Source organism: Dromiciops gliroides, chromosome 2, assembly GCF_019393635.1.
Source record: "Dromiciops gliroides isolate mDroGli1 chromosome 2, mDroGli1.pri, whole genome shotgun sequence".
NCBI lineage: Eukaryota > Metazoa > Chordata > Mammalia > Microbiotheria > Microbiotheriidae > Dromiciops > Dromiciops gliroides.
Window position 1 is genome coordinate 432928054 of NC_057862.1, and position 18812 is coordinate 432946865.

The 18812-nt window shown below is 38.9% G+C and overlaps 1 protein-coding gene across 7 annotated transcripts in view; it reads right to left on the bottom strand.

Moving 5' to 3' along the window:
* Positions 1-2735: 2735 nt before the first annotated feature.
* Positions 2736-18812, bottom strand: part of KCNT1 (potassium sodium-activated channel subfamily T member 1) — a 222431-nt gene continuing 206354 nt past the window's right edge. For all 7 annotated transcript variants that reach the window (XM_043984853.1, XM_043984851.1, XM_043984850.1 and 4 more), the window contains 2 exons: positions 12638-12722; positions 2736-10206 (listed from right to left, as the gene is read on the bottom strand). In XM_043984853.1, the coding sequence (XP_043840788.1) occupies positions 10086-10206; positions 12638-12722 (206 nt within the window). In that variant the 3' untranslated portion in view covers positions 2736-10085. The remainder of the gene's footprint in view (positions 10207-12637; positions 12723-18812) is intronic.

The following is an 18812-nucleotide window of genomic DNA, read 5'->3' on the forward strand; positions in this document are numbered from 1 at the left end:
TTAGATCTGCTTTTGATTTTGCTTTGTTTTATCTGTAATGGTAAAGCACTAAAAGTCTTCCCAATAAAATCAAGGGTAAAGCAAGAATGCCCACTATCATTCACTATTATTCAATATTGTACTAAAAATGTTAGCTATGGCAACAAGAAAAAGAAATGGAAGGGGCAGCTAGGTGGCACAGTGGATAGAGCACTGGCCCTGGAGTCAGGAGGACCTGAGTTCAAATCCGGCCTCAGACACTTAACACTTACTAGCTGTGTGACCCTGGGCAAGTCACTTAACCCCAATTGCCTCACCAAAAAAAGAAAAAAAAAATTAACCAAAAAGAAATGGAAGGAATTAGGATAGGGAATAAGGAAACAAAACTCACTCTTTTCAGATGATACAGTGGTAAACTTAGAGAATCCTAGAGAATCAACTATAATTATCATCTTTAGTAAAGTTGCAGGATATAAAATAAACCCACACTAATCATCAGCATTTCTATATATAACCAACAAAGCCCAGCAGCAAGAGACAGAAAGAGAAATTCTATTCAAAGTAACTGTAGAACAGTGATATGATCCCATGATATTCCTGTTTCTGACCTAATGCTCATTAAAAAGAAAAAGATTCTTATGAAAAAATGCAGTCATCTAGCCATGTGTATTTTCTGAAGGATGTTTTTGGTATTGTAAAATTATATATGACATTAGAAAGCTAGATTTGATTGATCTTAATTATGATTAAGGTGCAGCAAGATTCTTAGCTATCATAATGTGGTTAGCTTAGCAAAGGCAGTAAAATTAAGACAAAAAAGTAAACTCATTTTTAAAGGTTTTTACCCAGAAGAATTAAACATTAGCCATTAGTTACATAGACCCATACCCTAAGCATTCCAATTAATTATGGTTATTCTTTAATACTATTTATAGGCCAAAATATGCTTGTATTTATGTGCTACAGAAAAATAAAATGGTGCAATGAAATAATTTAAATTATTAGGTTTTAATCTGTATCAAATTCTTATTAAAGATAAATTACATAAAAAAGTAACTGTAGACAATATAAAATACTTGGGCATCTATCTGCCAGGACAAACCTAGGAACACAATTACAAAACACTTTTTATACAAAGTCAGATCTAAACAATTGGAAAATATCAATTGCTCATGGGTAGGACAAGCCATCTGATAAAAATGACAATTCTAACAAAATTGATTTACTTATTCAGTTCCATACCAATAAAACTATCAAAAGTTAGAAAAAATCATAATCCAACTTGAAGAACAAAATGATCAAGAATACCAAGGGAATTAATGAAAAATAAAAGTGAAGGAATGTGGCCTCACCATACTAGACCTCAAACTAAAAAAGCAGTAATTATCAAAACTATCTGGTACTGTCTAAGACATAGTGGCAAGTTAGTGAAATAGATTAGGTATACAAGATACAGTAGTAAATGACCAGAGTAATATCATGTTTGATAAACCCAAAGACCCTAGCTTCTGGGACAAGAGCTATTTGAAAAAACGTGCTGTGAAAATTGGAAAACAATATGGCAGGAACTATGTGTAAGACCAACATCTTGATAATGTCAAAATTGCTTACATGATTTAAATATAAAGGGTGGTACCATAAGTAAATTAGGAGAGCAAGGAATAGTTTACCTGTCAGATCTATGGAGAAAGGAAGAATTTATGATGAAACAAGAGACAAAGATATAAAATGGATCATTTTGACTAGATTAAAACATTTTTGCATAAACAAAACCGATGTAACCAAGATTAGAAGGCAAGCAGAAAGCTGGGAAATATTTTTTACATGAAGTATTTATGATAAAGACCTCATTTCTCAAATATATAGAGAGCTGAGTCAAATTTATAAGAATACAAGTAATTCCTCAATTGATAAATGATCAACAGATGAGCATACAGTTTTTAGATCAAGAAGTCAAAGCTATCTATAGTCTTGAAAAAGTGCTCTAAATTGCTATTGATTAGAGAAATGCAAATTGAAACAACTCTGAGGTACTACCTCACATATCAGATTGGCTAATATGACAGAAAAGTAAATGATAATGTTGGAGGTGATGTGGGACAATTGGGACACCAATGTACTATTGGTGGACTTGTGAACAATTTGGAACTTTGCCCAAAGGGCAATCAAACTGTGCATACCCTTTGGTCTAGCAATACCACTACTGGATCTGTATTCCAAAGAGATTTTTTAAAAAGAAGGGGTAAAAGGACCTACCTGAACAAAAATATTTGTAGCAGCTCTTTTTGTGGTGGCAAAGAATTTGAAATTGAGGGGATCCCCATCAGTTGGAGAATGCCTAAACAAATTGTGATCGTGATAGATGATTATTGTGCTATAAAAAAATGATGAGCAGGCAAATTTCAGAAAAAACTTTGAACTGAACAAAGTGAAGTGAACAGAACCAGGAGAATATTGTACACAGTAACAGCAATATTGTATAATGATCACCTTTGAATGACTTAACTATTCTCAGCAATACAGTGATTCAAGACAGTTCCAAGGGACTCATGATGAAAAATGCTGTCCACATCCAGAAAAAAGAACTCATGGAGTCTGAAGGCAGATCAGAGCATACTATTTTCACTTTATTTTTTCATGGTTTTTTTCTTTTGGTCTGTTTCTTCTTTCCCAACATGACTAATATAGAAATAGGTTTTACATGATTGCACATATATAATCTATATTAAATTGTTTATTGTCTTGGGAAGGGGGGGTTGAAGTAGGGAAAGAGGGAGAAAATTTGGAATTCAAGTTTTTTTTAAATGAATGTTAAAAATTGTCTTTACATGTAATGGGGAAAAATTAAATACTATGTAAAAAAATAAACTCTTGTCTAGACCTATGTCTAGACCTAAGGATAGAAATGAGGTTCTTGGACTCAGCTCCCTCAAACTTACTCCTCAAACTGCATATCTTCAATTAAATATCAATCAATCAACAAACATTAAGTGCTTATTCTGTCTCAGGTACTGGAGAAACAAACGCAAAATTATCTTCATTAAGCAAGAAATTTGATGGAAAATGATCTTGAAAACAATTTTTTGAATGTGTGGTATACTCATTTTCCATGAATCCAGTGAAAAACAGGCCACTTTCAACTTCACACTCTCTAATCTGGGTAAATTGGCCATGCTTGAGTTAATAAAAACATCTTACATTTCCCTAGCAAAGCACTCTCCACAGCGAGCCATGTAAAACCTGTTATTATTTCTATTTTACTGATAAGGAAACAGACTCAAAGGAGTTAAGTGACTTACCCAAGGTCACATGATTAGTAAATATTAAAGTAGGGCATTGGTCCTAGATCATCTGACTCCAAGTACAGTACTTTCCCTACCATATTAGGCTTCTGGATTTGAAAAAAACATTTGCTTATAGTAAAATAGATTTCTTTGAGGTTGATTGCCATATTGGATAGAGAACCAGTGAAAGACTTGGGCTCAGATCTCATTTTTAATACCTACTTGCTATATAATCCTGGATGAGGTAATTTAATCTCTCATTGGCCCATGTACTCTCCAATGCCAAGTTGTACAATAGTTCTAGATCTTTATGAGTAAAGATTTTTCTCTAAGGGAAGAAGGGAGTTATACCAATAAAAACACAGACACACACACAAACAAAAGGTTTCAGAAAATTGAGTATTCAAGCTTTTTAGCAACAAAATCATAGATTATGGATTTGGAAGAGACCTCCTGTAGTTTGATCCCTACTTGAAGCATAAATCATTTTTCTATCATTCTTTGTATATGACTCATGATTCTCTTATAATACAACAGTTTCCATTGTTGGACAGTTTTGTGGATAGGAATCTGTGTGGAATAATCAACATGTTCATTAATAAGTCTTCTCTGTTCATTAAAACATATCCTTTACTTTGTAGGGGGAGTAGGGAGCTAGGTGTTTCAATGGATAGAGTGCTCAGTCTGGCATCAGAAAAAACTCATTTCCCTGAATTAAAATCTGGCCTCAGCTGTGTGACCCTGAGCAAGTCACTTAACCTGGTTTACCTCAAGTTTCCTCATCTGTAAAATGATCTGGAGAAGAAAATGGCAAAGTTCTCATGAAGAATTGGACATGACTGAAAAGTGACTCAACAACAACAACAAATTTACTTGGTACCAACTCTTAACCTCTATAGCCTCAGTTTCCTCATATGTAAAAGGGAGTTGGATTAGACAATCACCAAGGAAGGCCCCTTTTAGCTCTAAATCAATGAACCATGTTAAACATTGGATCAATTTATAGTTTTTGTTTTAAAGGGCCAAAATTTTCTCAGAAATAGCCTATGATTCATATTTTCCCAATCATTCCAAAATCCTGAGGTGTTTTTTTTGTTTGTTTGTTTTTTACTATATGGAGAAAATGAATGCATTAGTACTCAGACATCATTTAAACCTTGACTCCCTCCCCACAAAGGCTTATGTCCCATGTCTGGTACGTGGTCCTTGCTTCTCCACTTTGCCCTCTACGCACATACACACATTTATACACACAATATACATGCTAACAGTACACATATACACATATTTACACATATACACAATATACATATGCACACACACAAATATGCACAATACACATGCACAAAATACCTATAATAAACATATACACATGTACACACATACACAAACATATATACATACATGCATGGCATTCTCGCAAGGCAACAATGGTGAAAGGAGGCACAGAAGGCTGTCTTATCAGGTTGTGCTGCATGCAGCTTTATTGGCCTTGTTGGCTTTTTCCATTCCAGTGTGCAAAAATCTTATTGGCTTTTCTTATGGCATCTTTCAGCTGAACCTTTTTGTGAGATTCCTCTCGGTGTGGTACAGTTTATTTGGATGATAACTCAGGATGTATTCTGGGGGTGCTGCTCCAGTTATGGTCACGATCGCAGGAAAATGCAATGTTTGTTGTTTCGAGCCACTGCAGTCTCTCATTGCCTCCTCTCCCAACTTCCCTCCTCTTGTATTTTTGAAGTGAAATTATATTTGACCTGGTCCCAATCCAGTCTGTTTGATTTTCCTTTTGTGGCTCCAAATTGAACTAAACGAATCTCCTCCAGCCCTACCTACAACAAGCCTGCTATCTGCAGGAAGAAGGCCAGCAATCTGAATGTTTGGACATCATTTTACACAGTCCTCCTCCCCTAGCATCCCTTCCTTCAGGACTGGCAGAAAGAACTTGGCTTTTTTTTTTTAAAGGACATCAACTTCTTAAAATGAGCAAACCTAATAGCAAAACCTTGATAAGACCAGAGCTAAGTGCTGCTTCATTGAAAACACAGGAAATGGGGAAGGAAAAGGTTATAATTTCCTTCTTCATGTGAGCAAGGGAGAGTGTGGTTCATCGGACCATAAAATTTAGAGCTAATTTACCTCAGTAATCATCATCAAGCTGGACACATCAATTTGTTGATGAGGAAACTAAGGCCGAGAGGAATTGTGGGTGTGGAGAAGAATGGGTCCTGAAAATACTCAAACTCATAAGTGTATCCCTGACAGTAATTTCAGGCACTTAATATTGGCACCTCTCCTTTGATCTGAAAATGTAAAATGATCTTTGTAAGAATAGTTTCACAAGGGGCCAGATAGGGTAACAATGAGTGACACTTTGATATAGAAATCACCACACTCTTGGGGGCAGCATTGCCTAGGAACTAAACCATTTACCTTTGTGTGTGTGTGTGTGTGTGTGTGTGTGTGTGTGTGAGGCAGTTGGGGTTAAGTGACTTACCCAGGGTCACACAGCTAGTAAGTGTCAAGTGTCTGAGGCTGGATTTGAACTCAGGTCTTCCTGAATCCAGGGCCAGTGCTCTATCCACTGTGCCACCTAGCTGCCCTGCATCCATTTACCTTTAATGTGGGATGCACCCTGGTGAAATCCAGGCACTCTTGAGAAACCTTTGTGGCTGGGCTTTTAGGAAGTGGCCATTTCATAGCTTTATGCCTGCTCTAAACAGTTTTGAGGTATGAAATGTCTCTGAAATGAATTCCAGTTTAGTCTGTGTGCAAAGTGACCTATGGCTCCACCACAAGACATCATATTGGCTTTGAGGAAGGAATGGCTCTGTGCTCACATTGGAGGAAGGGAAGTAAACTGGTTGCCTCTATCCTAAAGAAGATACTCTTTTTCAGACAATCAAAGGGTCTGTTTTTAAGTGTTTGGGAAAAAACTAACCACCATCGCCCATTTTCTGAAGAAGGGAAGAAGGAAGGGGAGGCAATGAGAAATAGGGAACTTAGCACATATTGGCGAGAATAAGAGGCAAGGATCTTTTACTCCCTAGGTCCTGGATACAGAGGAATGATATGAGATGGGGTAGATCTGGAAATGCCCATGGGAAATAATACAGAAGTGTGATAACCTGGGAGAAAAGCAGATTTACAACCTATGGCTTATTCCAGTAGCCCAAAGAGCAGGCCTTTCAATAAACTTATAAAGAAAGTGTGTAATTATTATCTTAAAGGTCCCCCAAATTTCAGACACATTAGTGCTCTCCAAAAGGAATACTCTAGTTCAACCAGGCTTGTCTTTGCCTCTAGACCTTTGTTCACGTCTTTCTCCTTTCTCTCCATCAGTCTGAATCATATGCACCTTTCTAAAGCCCAGCTGAAGAGGCTCTTCCTTTCACCCATCAAATCCTATTCATCTTTCAAAGATCCAGGTCAGGTCTCACCTTTGTGAAGCCCTTTTCCCACGGCTTCAGCCTTCCCTTCCCTTCTGAACTCCTCCTTTGGGACTGATTCTATCCTTCTTGGTTTCGTTAGTTATCTTTTCTTTTCTATGAACACATTTCTTGTTGTTCTCTGCTTACGCACCTCTCTGATTCAAATCATGCCTCTGTTACATGTTGGCTGTGAGACCCTGGTGAATTACAATTTCTCAGTGCTCTAGACAACCAAAACTTTTCAGTTTCAGGGAAGGTGGTAACCCATATTGGTAGAATGAGTTTGCTCATCTGGAGTTCCTTATATCATTGAAATCACAGGTCCAGACCCCAAATAGGCCCTTTGTCTTATGCTTGTGCTTCTCCACAGTGCTTAGGTGCTAAAGAGATCATTGATTGAGTCATTGAAGGTGTATGGGGAAATAAAAAATGCTAGAAGAAAGGACTGCTAGGAAAGACCTCGGGTTTCCAGTTGATGGGGCTGCTGGTTTTGTACCCTCCCACTAAGTCCCATATGAACTCAATTTCAAATGAATCCACTTTTCTCTGGCTTGCTGACTGTTATTACTACCCAGCACTATGTTGTTCCACCCTTCCAAGTGTATGAGAGACTAGCTGGCCCACACAGGTGATAATGGAAATGAGGAATGATCCCTTATTTTGACTAAGAACATGGAAAATTGGTAATTATGATAGAGAGGAGCCTGTCTTAACTCTAGGTTCTTTGGTAAGTAATTAGAGACATCTATACTCCAGAGGGGCAGCTACTCACAGATATGACCATTTTCTTACAAATCTGAGTCTTAAGTTCTGCCTAGAGGCTCCCCTCCTGAGGACTCCTGATACAGGAGATCCACTTAGCAGCAAAGCTTATCTATGGCTGATATATATATATATATATATATGTATATATATATATGTATATATATGTATGTGTATATATATATATATGTCAATACGTATAAAATATATACTTTTTATTTTAAAAAAATCCACAGGATCAGAGTCAGAACTAGGCAGCAGTGCTGATTTGGGGGAGAGGAAATTCACAAGAGATAGCCATATCCATTCTGAACAAGCTCAAGGGACCTGGAAGTATATTTCATCATGACCTGACTCAAGTTACTAGGCTTCCAATTGACCGGGTTGGTGTATGAGCACTGTCTTCATGAACCTGCTCCTTCAGCCACCACCCCAGACTCAAAAGAGTACATCCTGAAACATGACCCAGGGAAATGACCCTGACGCAGTCTAGGGCAAACAATAGGACCAGTACAAAACTTCTCACTAAAAAGAGCAAACAGCACTGTCTTTGGGGTTGAGGTTGAGGTATCATGAGGACTGGGGTCAAAAAATTCTAAAAATATGAGTTCGTATATGCTTGTGAACTTTCCAAGAATTACCTTGTTCTAGTACTAAAACTTTTCTTGAAAGAACTGGAATATAGCTTAACAAGAGTAGAGTAATAGTAAATATCAGTGGAATGGAAGGGATCCAACACTGATCTTAAAACCAGCAACATGCCTAATAAAACATTTATTCCCTGTATGGATCTCAGGAATTCCTGATAATGAAGTCAGTCAGAATCTCAGTCCCTTTCATGTTTAAATGGAAAGTTTTCTTAACAGTTTGAAATCATTAAGCAACTCTGGGGTGGAAATTGTGCTTTATACTATTCTTTCCTCTTTTCCTTTGTTTTAATGTAGGGTTTAAAGTCATCTCATTCATCCATCTTCCTGCTGGCATCCTAAGAAACATTCAAGACCTTAAAAATTCGGTGTGTTTAACAAGCACACAAAATATGTAACTTTTGTCTCTTCTCTCATGAAATGCCATTGACCCAACAAACCATAAGTATCAGCTACCATGTGTCTTAGAATCTTTCCATATTGAAAATATATACAACTAAAAAAAAAAAAAAGAAAATATACACAACTGGCTACAACTTGCCAGCTCTCACAACAGAGAGGTCAAAAGTATGATAAATTCTTGGGAGTGGTGAGTCAAATTCCTTCCAAAGAAGGGGAGGATTTTGCTCTCCATTTTGACATACTGGGGACATCTCCCCAGTGCCACCAGAATATAATGCTTTCCACAGGGGCCTACTTCCTCTTCCTCTTAATACGAACTCAAAAGATTTTGCACTTCCTTCATTAATATGTATGCTGGGGGTACTAACTTTCCTAGTTTGAAGTAGAGTGGAGTGCTTGGCTGAATCAGTTAGAAAGAGGAGAGAAAGGAGATGAGACTTTCTAAGACTTTAGTGACACTACTCTAGGATTAGATGATCAATTCCTGTTCTCCTTGTTAGTATCACTACTCCATCTCTTACAAGTCAGTCCCACATACTGCAGGAAGATGGAATCACTTTCTTAGGCCTGAGGGGTCATAAATGAGATTATCAGTTGTAAATTTAGACAATAGGAATGATAGAATCCAATCCAGCTTCCCTTAGGTCTTAAAAGTCTTGCACCTTATACACTGGGTGCCCTGCCCTCCTTCCCAAGTAATTTACAGAGCTTTCTGTGAGTGCCCTTTGATCTATCAAGCAGTGTCAAGGATTCTGAACTGGGCAGCTCACCTGACTTAGTGCACCCATCTGGGTTATTGTATCTTTTAGCTTGTTGTGACTGCTTTTTGAGGCTTTCCTTTCCCATGTTTTTAGGAGAGACCCAGCATTTTCCCTGGCCAATGTCATATAGAACTCTACTCCAAAAGTGCTTGTTCTCTAATATCTGACTCTGACTCTTTATTCCCCCCTTTTCCCTCCCCCCAACTTCTCAACTCTCATTTTCTTGTGCCAGAGACAGGTGGCATATCAGGACATTGTAAATGGTTCCCAAGACCACAACACCAATTTCTTCCCACCTGATATAACCTTCCTTTCTCTCTCCCTGAGCTTCACCCTCTGCATAGTTCTTTAGTCGATTCTTTGAACAAACTGTGCTCTCTACATTTTGCTGTCTCCAGGCTATTGCTCTGAAGCATTCCCTTTCTGTCCCAGCCAGGATGGTTTCACTAGTTGCGGTACACTTGTGTAGAGATACATATATTATATATGTTTAAAAATTAAAAAAAGGTTAAAAACAATAACTTCAACAGCTCCTGGCTGTTCCAGGCAGGTGAGGTCTCACCCTGTAGTTTTGAAGGTGAAGGAACTTCCTTTCTAAGGGGTTCCCCCACGATGGCTGCAGTATGTTTTTTTTTCTCCATGGAGATTAACTCTGGAGTCCTCAGGAGAGCAGCTCAGCACTCCATAGGTTCCATGGGTCATCATTGGGAATTCTACCCCTTGCCTGTTTCTTCTGCCTCCAGAAAGTCAAACCAAAGGCGAACCCAGATGATGGGAAGTTCCATGCATTAGTGGCAGCGGAGGCAGCCACTGTAGACCTCAGAGCTGTGTCTCATCTCGTGTCTCAGGGTGGCTTGGGTCCAACTTATTACTGCAACTGCTTTTCCGACTGTGTGTGTCATTGGTTACATGAGCTAAAGGATCTGATCGAATTAAATACCTAAAAAAGAAAAGAGGTGGAGAAATAACAGTTGTCCACTTTCCACCCTAGGGTGATCAATAATGTTCTCTTCTCGCACACCTTTCATTTATGTTTACAAGCATTTAAGTACCTACGGTGAACTACTTCATTATGTTTTCTTTCCTTCTCCTTCTAGCCAAGTCTAACCTATTCTTCTGGGCCCAACTTAAATAATTTTCCCCAACCATTCCAATAACACTGATCTCCAACTTCTCTAAAGTTATACAATATTCAGAGTTGATATCATGCAATATGGTTCTTGATTATACACTGCCTTCTTGTGCTGTTCCTAATTGTTTACCATGACTTGTTTCCCAAATTAGAATGCAACGTCCTTGAGGACTCCTTTATTTCTCCCCCATAGTGCCTACCATGGTGATCCACAAAGATGCTCAACACATCTTTGATCTCTCTCTCAAATTTTCCTCAAGTATTTTGTCCAGACATGTCCTTTGCCTTACCACATTCCTTTGTATTATGCTTATTTGTGTGGGTGCCATCTCATACCTAGAATGAAAGATTCTTAAGGGCTAGTTCTGTGTCATTTTTATTTTTGCACATCCACTATTGAGCACAGTGCCTTGCATATAGTGGGTTCTTAAATGTCCAATGATTTAAATTGAATAGAATCAACCACTCCTTCTACTATCTTACCTGAATGCAAACCTCGTTCTTCCCAACTTCACCATATTCTTGCAATCCTTTGCAAAGCTAAGATGCTTCTTCTCCCACTTCCCTGGTTTCTGATGGCCAGAAGGGGTCACCCTACTCTTTACCTTCCATGGTTTCTTCTGGAACCAATCTTTTTTTTTGAAGTTTATACCATTTGTGAATATCACTCTCTCCCATGCTTGTTGATGTCACCTGCCAACCTCTAGGATGCTATTATACTTTTCTCACTGATTTTGGTACCTGGTTCCTAGATTTGCTGCCTCCTGTCATAATCTTTAATAATTTCAACTTTTAAATCCTTTCCCTTTGACCTCACATTTCCTCAAGCTCTTCAGTTTAATGACTTTTATTCTTCATTTTACTTCAGTCACCCACTGCCATGACCATAGCTCAGACTTTATCACTATTAAGAATTGATTCATCTCCAAGGTCTTCATCTACCTGTCATTCATTGATTTCACACTGATTTGTGCTTTATGTGCTCTTCCTCTGAAAATGTAATATGATATAAAAATGACCTTGAGTTCTCAAAATAAAGAAATGTAAAGCTTTATCAATGCCTTGTGTTTTTTACATCATGGTCATTTTCTGGTATTTCCCCTCTCTCAATGGAATATTTACCTCTAATAAAGAAAAACAAGTAAACAAAACTGATACATAAAACAGCCTCATCTAATGGACTTTGTGACATTTTGCTCATGGGACCCTGAGTTTTAAAAGGTTATGTGAGGGGCAGCTAGATGGCGCAGTGGATAAGGCACCGGCCCTGGATTCAGGAGTACCTGAATTCAAATCCGGTCTCTGACACTTAACACTTACTAGCTGTGTGACCCTGGGCAAGTCACTTAACCCCAACTGCCTCACCAAAAAAAAAAAAAAAAAAAAAAAGGTTATGTGAAAGAAAAATTTTGGCAGGTCATACCAGATGTAGATGTCTTGAGAATGGGCCCAGCTATAGCCTATATGTATATTGTCCAAGAATCAGCTTAGCTAAGTTTGGAGAGGGACAGCTAGGTGGAACAATGGATAGAATGCTGGGCCTAGAGTCAGAAAAACCTGAGTTCTAATCCAGCCTCAGACACTTTCTAGCCATGCAACTCTGAGCAAGTCAGTTAACCCTGTTTGCCTTAGTTCCTCATCTGTAAAATGACTTGGAGAAGGCAATAGTAAACCACCCTAGTATATTTGCCAAGAAAACCCCAGATGGGATCATGAAGAGTGGGACACAACTGAAAACAATTAAACAACAACAAAAGTCTAGAGAAGCTCAACACTAGAAGGTTGATCACTGGGTGGGTGAGTTCTATTCACTATATTGATATGCTAAATGATGAAGGCACAGAGGAAAGGATATGCAGCCTGCACTGGTGGGCTGAGTGTTCACACTGATGACATCACACATGAATATATGAATGTAATGAATGTAGTAAAGAATGTATCCTTACTAGCCTATAAGTCCCTCAAAGGGCAGAGACTATGTCTTTATCTTTGTATTTTCCAAAGTGCCAAACAAGGGCCCTTGCACCTATTGGGTGCTCTACCTGTTGATATAAATCTGTGTCCACAATGACATTTTAGGAACTTATTCTGGGAATACAAATTTCTCATTCTGATTTGGAAGAGTGGGTTACAAAGGTAAGTAAATATACAAATATATCCCTTTCTCCCTTTGTTGTCCCCCCACCCCCACCCCACCGAAGGCAATCTCCTCTCATGAGCAGGAGTCTGTTGTACTCACACAATGTCATTCAGTTCCAGCCTTGTGTCTGGTGGAGGGTTGATGAGGACATAGGACAGTGTATTCTGGTGGTCATTCATCTCATCTGAAAAGAGAACAGAACCAACAATGTTACTTTTCTGACCAGGGGCTGCTGCTTGGCTGTGTTAGAAGAAGGCACTTATTTCCTCCCTTTATTCTTATAAACATGATGGCAGAGGACTTGCACAAAAATCCTTTGAGGTCAAGGTGGCCCTGCATCCTTGAAGATTATGCCCATGGAGCTCAAGGTCTGGCTGTTTTTACAAATCTGAAAAGACTTCATATACAGGCCTGTGCTGGCTGTTTAAAGACCAGCATCATTATGTGTGGAAGGGCTCATCACCAGACTGTTCTTTTTTTCTTTTTCTTGGCCAAGGTGATCCATGATAAAAATGTGAAATGGCCTAAGGTTGAAGAAGAATGCCTATTGCCCAGATTATAACATGGAGACAGATGAACAGCCCTTTGAGTTAGTCCATGTATAATGAGCCAAATAAAGTTAAATAATGGGGAAATGAGGCTGGATCACCCTTGGGAAAATGTGTGACATTTTCAGTGATCACAGGTTGTACCTTGTGATAAAAGCCCAAATTTCTAATACCAAAATCCTCCTGGTGATGTTCTATTGCTGAAATCAAAGGACACCATAATCTCAGAAGAATCAAAACCTCAGGTGACCCAAAGAGCAGTAGAAAGATCCATGGGCAAGTGTGAATTGGGTGTTGATCATTACCTGTGATGACTGTGTAAAATACATCATCAAGGACATGCATGACTAGAAAACAAGATGGGTTAGTCATACAGTAAGTCATACAATAAGAGGAAGGGAGTATGATAGACAACTTGAATGGTTCTCTGACATCTAGGCAATGTGAAAAATCACAGAGGAAGCCTTCCAATACATTGGATGGATTCCCTCAGAGGATTTGTAGAAGGACATGGACAAGAATTGCACAGGATGGGTAGGTATGGAGGCATGAGTGATGGCTCCATTGAAGCATTGGGTAGCAGAGGGAATCTCTTGAAGGACCGTGAAGACTTCTAGGATCCTAGAGTTCTATATTTGTTTTCAGGGTCTGCTCTCCTCTTTCTGAGTCTATGTCCTTTTCATTTAGTCTTCCAAACTTTCAAGCTGAAGTCTATCCTCTTTCATGAAGCCTTTCTGACTACCCCAGACCAGCACAGTTGCTCTTTCCTCTGGGTTCCTGGAATACTTACTTATCTGTACAACTCATTGGGTACCTTATCAAATGAGATATTTGTAAAGTGCTTAGTGAAATGCTTGGCGCATGGTATGTGCTTAATAAATGCTTATTCCTTTCCCACCTTGGCATAGGCTGCATAGTGTTAGTTCTTGTATTGTTTAGTTTTCCATATGTAGAAGTCTTGTTCTCCTCAGCTAGAAGTATGCTCCTAAAAGGCAAGGGACTGTTACCTTCTTTCCATCTATCACCTCACCTAGCTCAGGGTTGAGCTCAGGAAGTGTTTCTAGATTAAATTTACTCTTGTCTGGGAGGTGGAAAGGATAAGGGAGCCAGTTTGTCATAAATGGATGGAACAAAAATATTAAAAAGCACAGTTGGGGGCAGCTAGGTGGCACAGTGGATAAAGCACTGGCTCTGGATTCAGGAGAACCTGAGTTCAAATCTGGCCTTAGACACTTAGACTTACTAGCTGTGTGACCCTGGGCAAGTCACTTAACCTTCATTGCCCCACAAAACCACCACCAACAAAAAAAAACACCCCAAACCATAAAAAGCACAGTTAACTTCTACTCCCTTCTTTCCATCCTCTCCACCTCCTCCCCCCATCTCACCTCATTGGAACACAGGAATCCTTTGCTTGTCACAAAGAAAAGAAGACCCAGCTACTTCTCTCATTCATGGCCACATTTTTTTCAATACCTCAGAGGGCTTAGTTTCTTCCTTTTTCTATGTGATAGATGTTTGAAGATGGTGCTATGTATATCCGAAGTTTTTTTTCCCAGGCTAATTATTTCTAGTATCCTCAACTATTCATCTTGTTATTTGATATTCTTCTAAGAAAGACTCAGTGGCAGTGGCACATCTTAAATGCTTCAATAATTTGATCTCATTTGTGCCGATATTTTTCATCCTCAGTGTGGAGTCACAGCCCACCAACATCTTCAAATTCTGTATGATTCTTGTCCGTGTTTTCCCATAAATCCTCAAAGGAGGATTTACTCAATGCTCAGGAAGTCTTTCCCTAGGTCTTCAAGGATGTTGTCACAATCTGGGTTACTGTTATCCCTTGCTCTCACTATGAGGCTAGTTCATCTCTTGTTCTTATTGTACATGTCCTTGTGATGTCAAATATATGCTTCAAATAAAGGAAAACTTTTTAACAGTCAGAAGAACTATCTGAAAATGAAATTGGTCATGAACTCTCTCCTACTGGATGTTGCTGATTTTTGACAAAAAGTATCCCTGGTAAAGCTTGGTAACAATGTAGGCACAAAGTATAGGACAACCCCCTACCCTAGGAGGCACTCAGTAGCTTAACAGCTATGACCAACCTTATTCTTTCACTCAAAGATCTTTTATTTTTGATATCTACAGCCAGAGTCTTACCTTGCCCTTGAGAAAACAATCACATCAGCTTTTACTTCACTGGTAAAAAAGCTATATCCAACAAAAGAGAAAAACAAACAAACAAACAAACAAAACCCCAAACCTGGCCAAGTCAAATGAAATAGCCAAATTTCAGATTCTCCCATTTTAATGATGGCTTTGTTTCTTCAAAATGGTAAATCCAGAGGCTAAATAAGGTCTAGGAGTCTCATAAGGCAGCAGTTAGCTAAGCAGTGTTCCCAGCTAAAAGTAAGCAATCTAGTCAGAGTTTTCCCTTAGTGAGTGAGCAAGATGTTCTTCCAGGCCATATGGAAGGGTAGAAAGATCCAGATACCTCTCCTAACTAACCATCTGACCTGAAGCATGTTTCCTCATCTCTCTGCACTCTTACTTTACTCCTCTTCAAAGTAGGAACAACAATCCCCGCCCTATCTCAGATGGCTATTAAAAGGGGTAAATGTGAAAGGGCTTTTAAAAATGTAAAACATTTTATAACCTGTAAAGCTTTGTAAACTGTAATATACTTTATAAATTATAAAAAAATCTAAGTTGATATTATTAAAACCATTCTTGTATTTTTTTTTCTATTTCTTGCTAAACCACTGGAGAAAATCTACCTTCTCTGGGCCACCTTACTTCAAGCCACCAATACAATCGCGAATGTGGATGCAATTGACCTGAATAGCACGACGCCTGAACTGTGGGGGAGAGAACCATGGACTCTGGGGGTGGCTTGTGCTATCTTTCAGCTATGAGTGGCAGAGCAGCCAGCAGGGGTATGTATATATGTCAGCAGGTGAGAAGTCATACCATATGGAAAAATGCATCAACACAGCTGTCCAAATGCTTGAGGCAGTTCTGGGCAAGGTGCATCAGGGATAGGATGGAGGGATGGATGGAGAGGTGAGACCAGGTAGGAGTGGGGAAGGACAGGGAATCCTCACTTTCTGCAAGGCTTCATAGTGGGAACCCTAGTACTTAGCACTGGAGAACAGGCAGGAAGGGCACCAAAATATGAACTCCTCCCCTCTACCTAACCTTTGTTTGCTTTTAAGCTTGGAAATGGAAAAATTTACAATCAGCATTTAGATTAGGTTGTTTTAAATAAAATTTTAAAAAGTGTAATCAAATTTAGCAAATGTTTGCTAAATGCCTCCAGTGTGCCTAGCAACTTATAAATGAGATCTGGCAAGGCCCAGTTTTGTGAAGGTGATCTTACTTATCACCTTCTTCCCCTCCAATACTTTTTCCTTTTATATTCCTTTTCCTATAAACAAACTAAAATCAGCCCCATTTCTGACACTTGATGACACAGGGAGTGGAATTTTGTTGTGTTGGGAGATCGGGTGGAAATGACCTGGGAGGATCAGAGCTCTGTTCCTCAGTTTAATTATCTCTCCAATGACTAAGGATTATCTCATTCATAGAACTATGGTACTAAATCACCTCCCCCAGAATCTACCACATATATTCTCACCTTAGTGCCTTTGTTTATAGAATCAGTTCTCAAAGTTTAAGGATCCCTGGGGGTTCCTAAGACTATTTCAGGGGTCTTCAAAATTGAAAATATTTTTTGTGATAAATTAAGACATTATTTACCTATTATTTACCTATTTTCCAACTGTATATCTGTGTGAAGCTGGATTTTCTTCATATACTTCAAACAAAACAATGTATCATAACTAAATGCTGAAGCAGATAGGAGAGTCTGTCTTCTATTAAGCCAGACAATAGAGAGATTTGCAAAAATATGTAAAATAATGCCATTCTTCTCACCAATTTTTTTTGTTTTGGAAAGTGGAGCTATTTTTCATACAAATATGTTATTTATATTAATATGTAATGGATTTATTATTTAAATGATTTAATAACTACTTAAAGATTTGTCATTTTTTAATTCCTCTTATGTAAACAAAAGCTCTTTGGGGTCCTTGATCATTTTTACACATGTAAAGGAGTCCTGATCCAAAAAATTTGAGAACCATTGGTTTATAGAATAATCGCCCTTTCTCTCTTCCCTATTTAAATCTAGCCCATCCTTGAAGGCCCAGCTCAAATTCTACCCCTTTGTGCAATCTGTCCTGAACTCTTCAGTCCAGTGAAACTTCCCTTCTTCAGCTACTAAAACACTATGTTTGTTCTACTCTTTGGGTACAGATTATACCAATTTCTCTTTTTATGGATATATACCTTATTCTCTGAATTTTGAGGCCTGAAGGCAGGGATTATACCTTTTTCATTTTTGTTTTTCCCCAAAGGTCAAATGAAGAGTAGGTGCATAATAAATATTTGCTATAATCATTTTATGATGTATTTATCTTACTCTCCTTTCCTAGTGATATGTGAAAGTCTTCCCTGCAATTCAATTATAAGATCATTAAGAGCTGGATCTTTATTGTATCTATCTTTTTATGCCTAGTGTTAGACCCAGGGCCTTGTCCACAAAGGGCATTTAACCAAGTTATATTGGATTGAAATATTTCCCTGAATTTGTTACTTGGTATTAATAATATCAGGGATGCCTTTGGGGAATCCTCTGGGGAAATGATAATCAAGTGCACTTTGGGTACAGAATCAGATTTTTCTGATGGAGTGACCATACTTTCCTGGCCTATCCATGAGAATGCCATAGAGGTAGAGGTGGGCTTGCCCATCAGGACTTCTAGCATTCCTGCCCAGGAGCCTTACAGTAAGGAAGATAGGAAAAACGGAGCAAAGAGCCAGGAGGTGAATGAAGGACAAACAGGACCTGCTTAATTTCAATCATCCTCAGGATACAGTCAGTGGCATGGTAGGGAAGGGGGGGTGCGGGGCACTGAGGGCAAGCCCCCCCCCCATTTCACAGAGAAGCCACTTTGTCAAATGACACCATGCACTGCATACAAGCATTTACCCATGCACTATACTGCCACTGTCCTGGGGCTGCTTGGCCTGAGGACAGACCAGTGTAGGGCACCAATGATACCATTTCCAAGGCAGACTTCATCATTGGCTGTGGAGAAGCCAGCCCACAAAATGAGAGACTCCTGAGCCTTGAGAATTGATGTCCCCAAACCAAGGGCTTTTAGAAGTTGGCTTTAGGGGGAAATGGATGAACAGCCAATCTCAGCTTTGGCCAGCACCATCCAGGAAGTAGCAGTATACTATAAAGGCATGGGCCTTCCATGAAAATCATTCCTGGAACCCAGTCTTTGGAGGGAGGTGGGGGCACAAAAGAAAAAGCACACGATCGTAAGAAAATGCCAACTTTTCCCATCCACTGCGTTCTAGCCAGGGCCATAAACCCAAGCACATTTGATTCCCTTAAACTCTAAGAGTTTAGAGTGGTCATTCTAATCTCCCCAGCACCAAAGGCCTGATATACACATTCTTAACCTGGAGTCCGTGAATTTGTTTTTAAAAATATTTCAATAACTTCAATGTAATCAGTTTCATTTGCAATCGCATTAAAAACCACTATTCTGAGAATGGGTTTATAGATTTTCCAGAAGAGTCCAGGTCACAAAAAAGGTTTAGAGCCCCTGGTTTAGGGTATTTCTAACCACTACTGGACAGTGGATTTC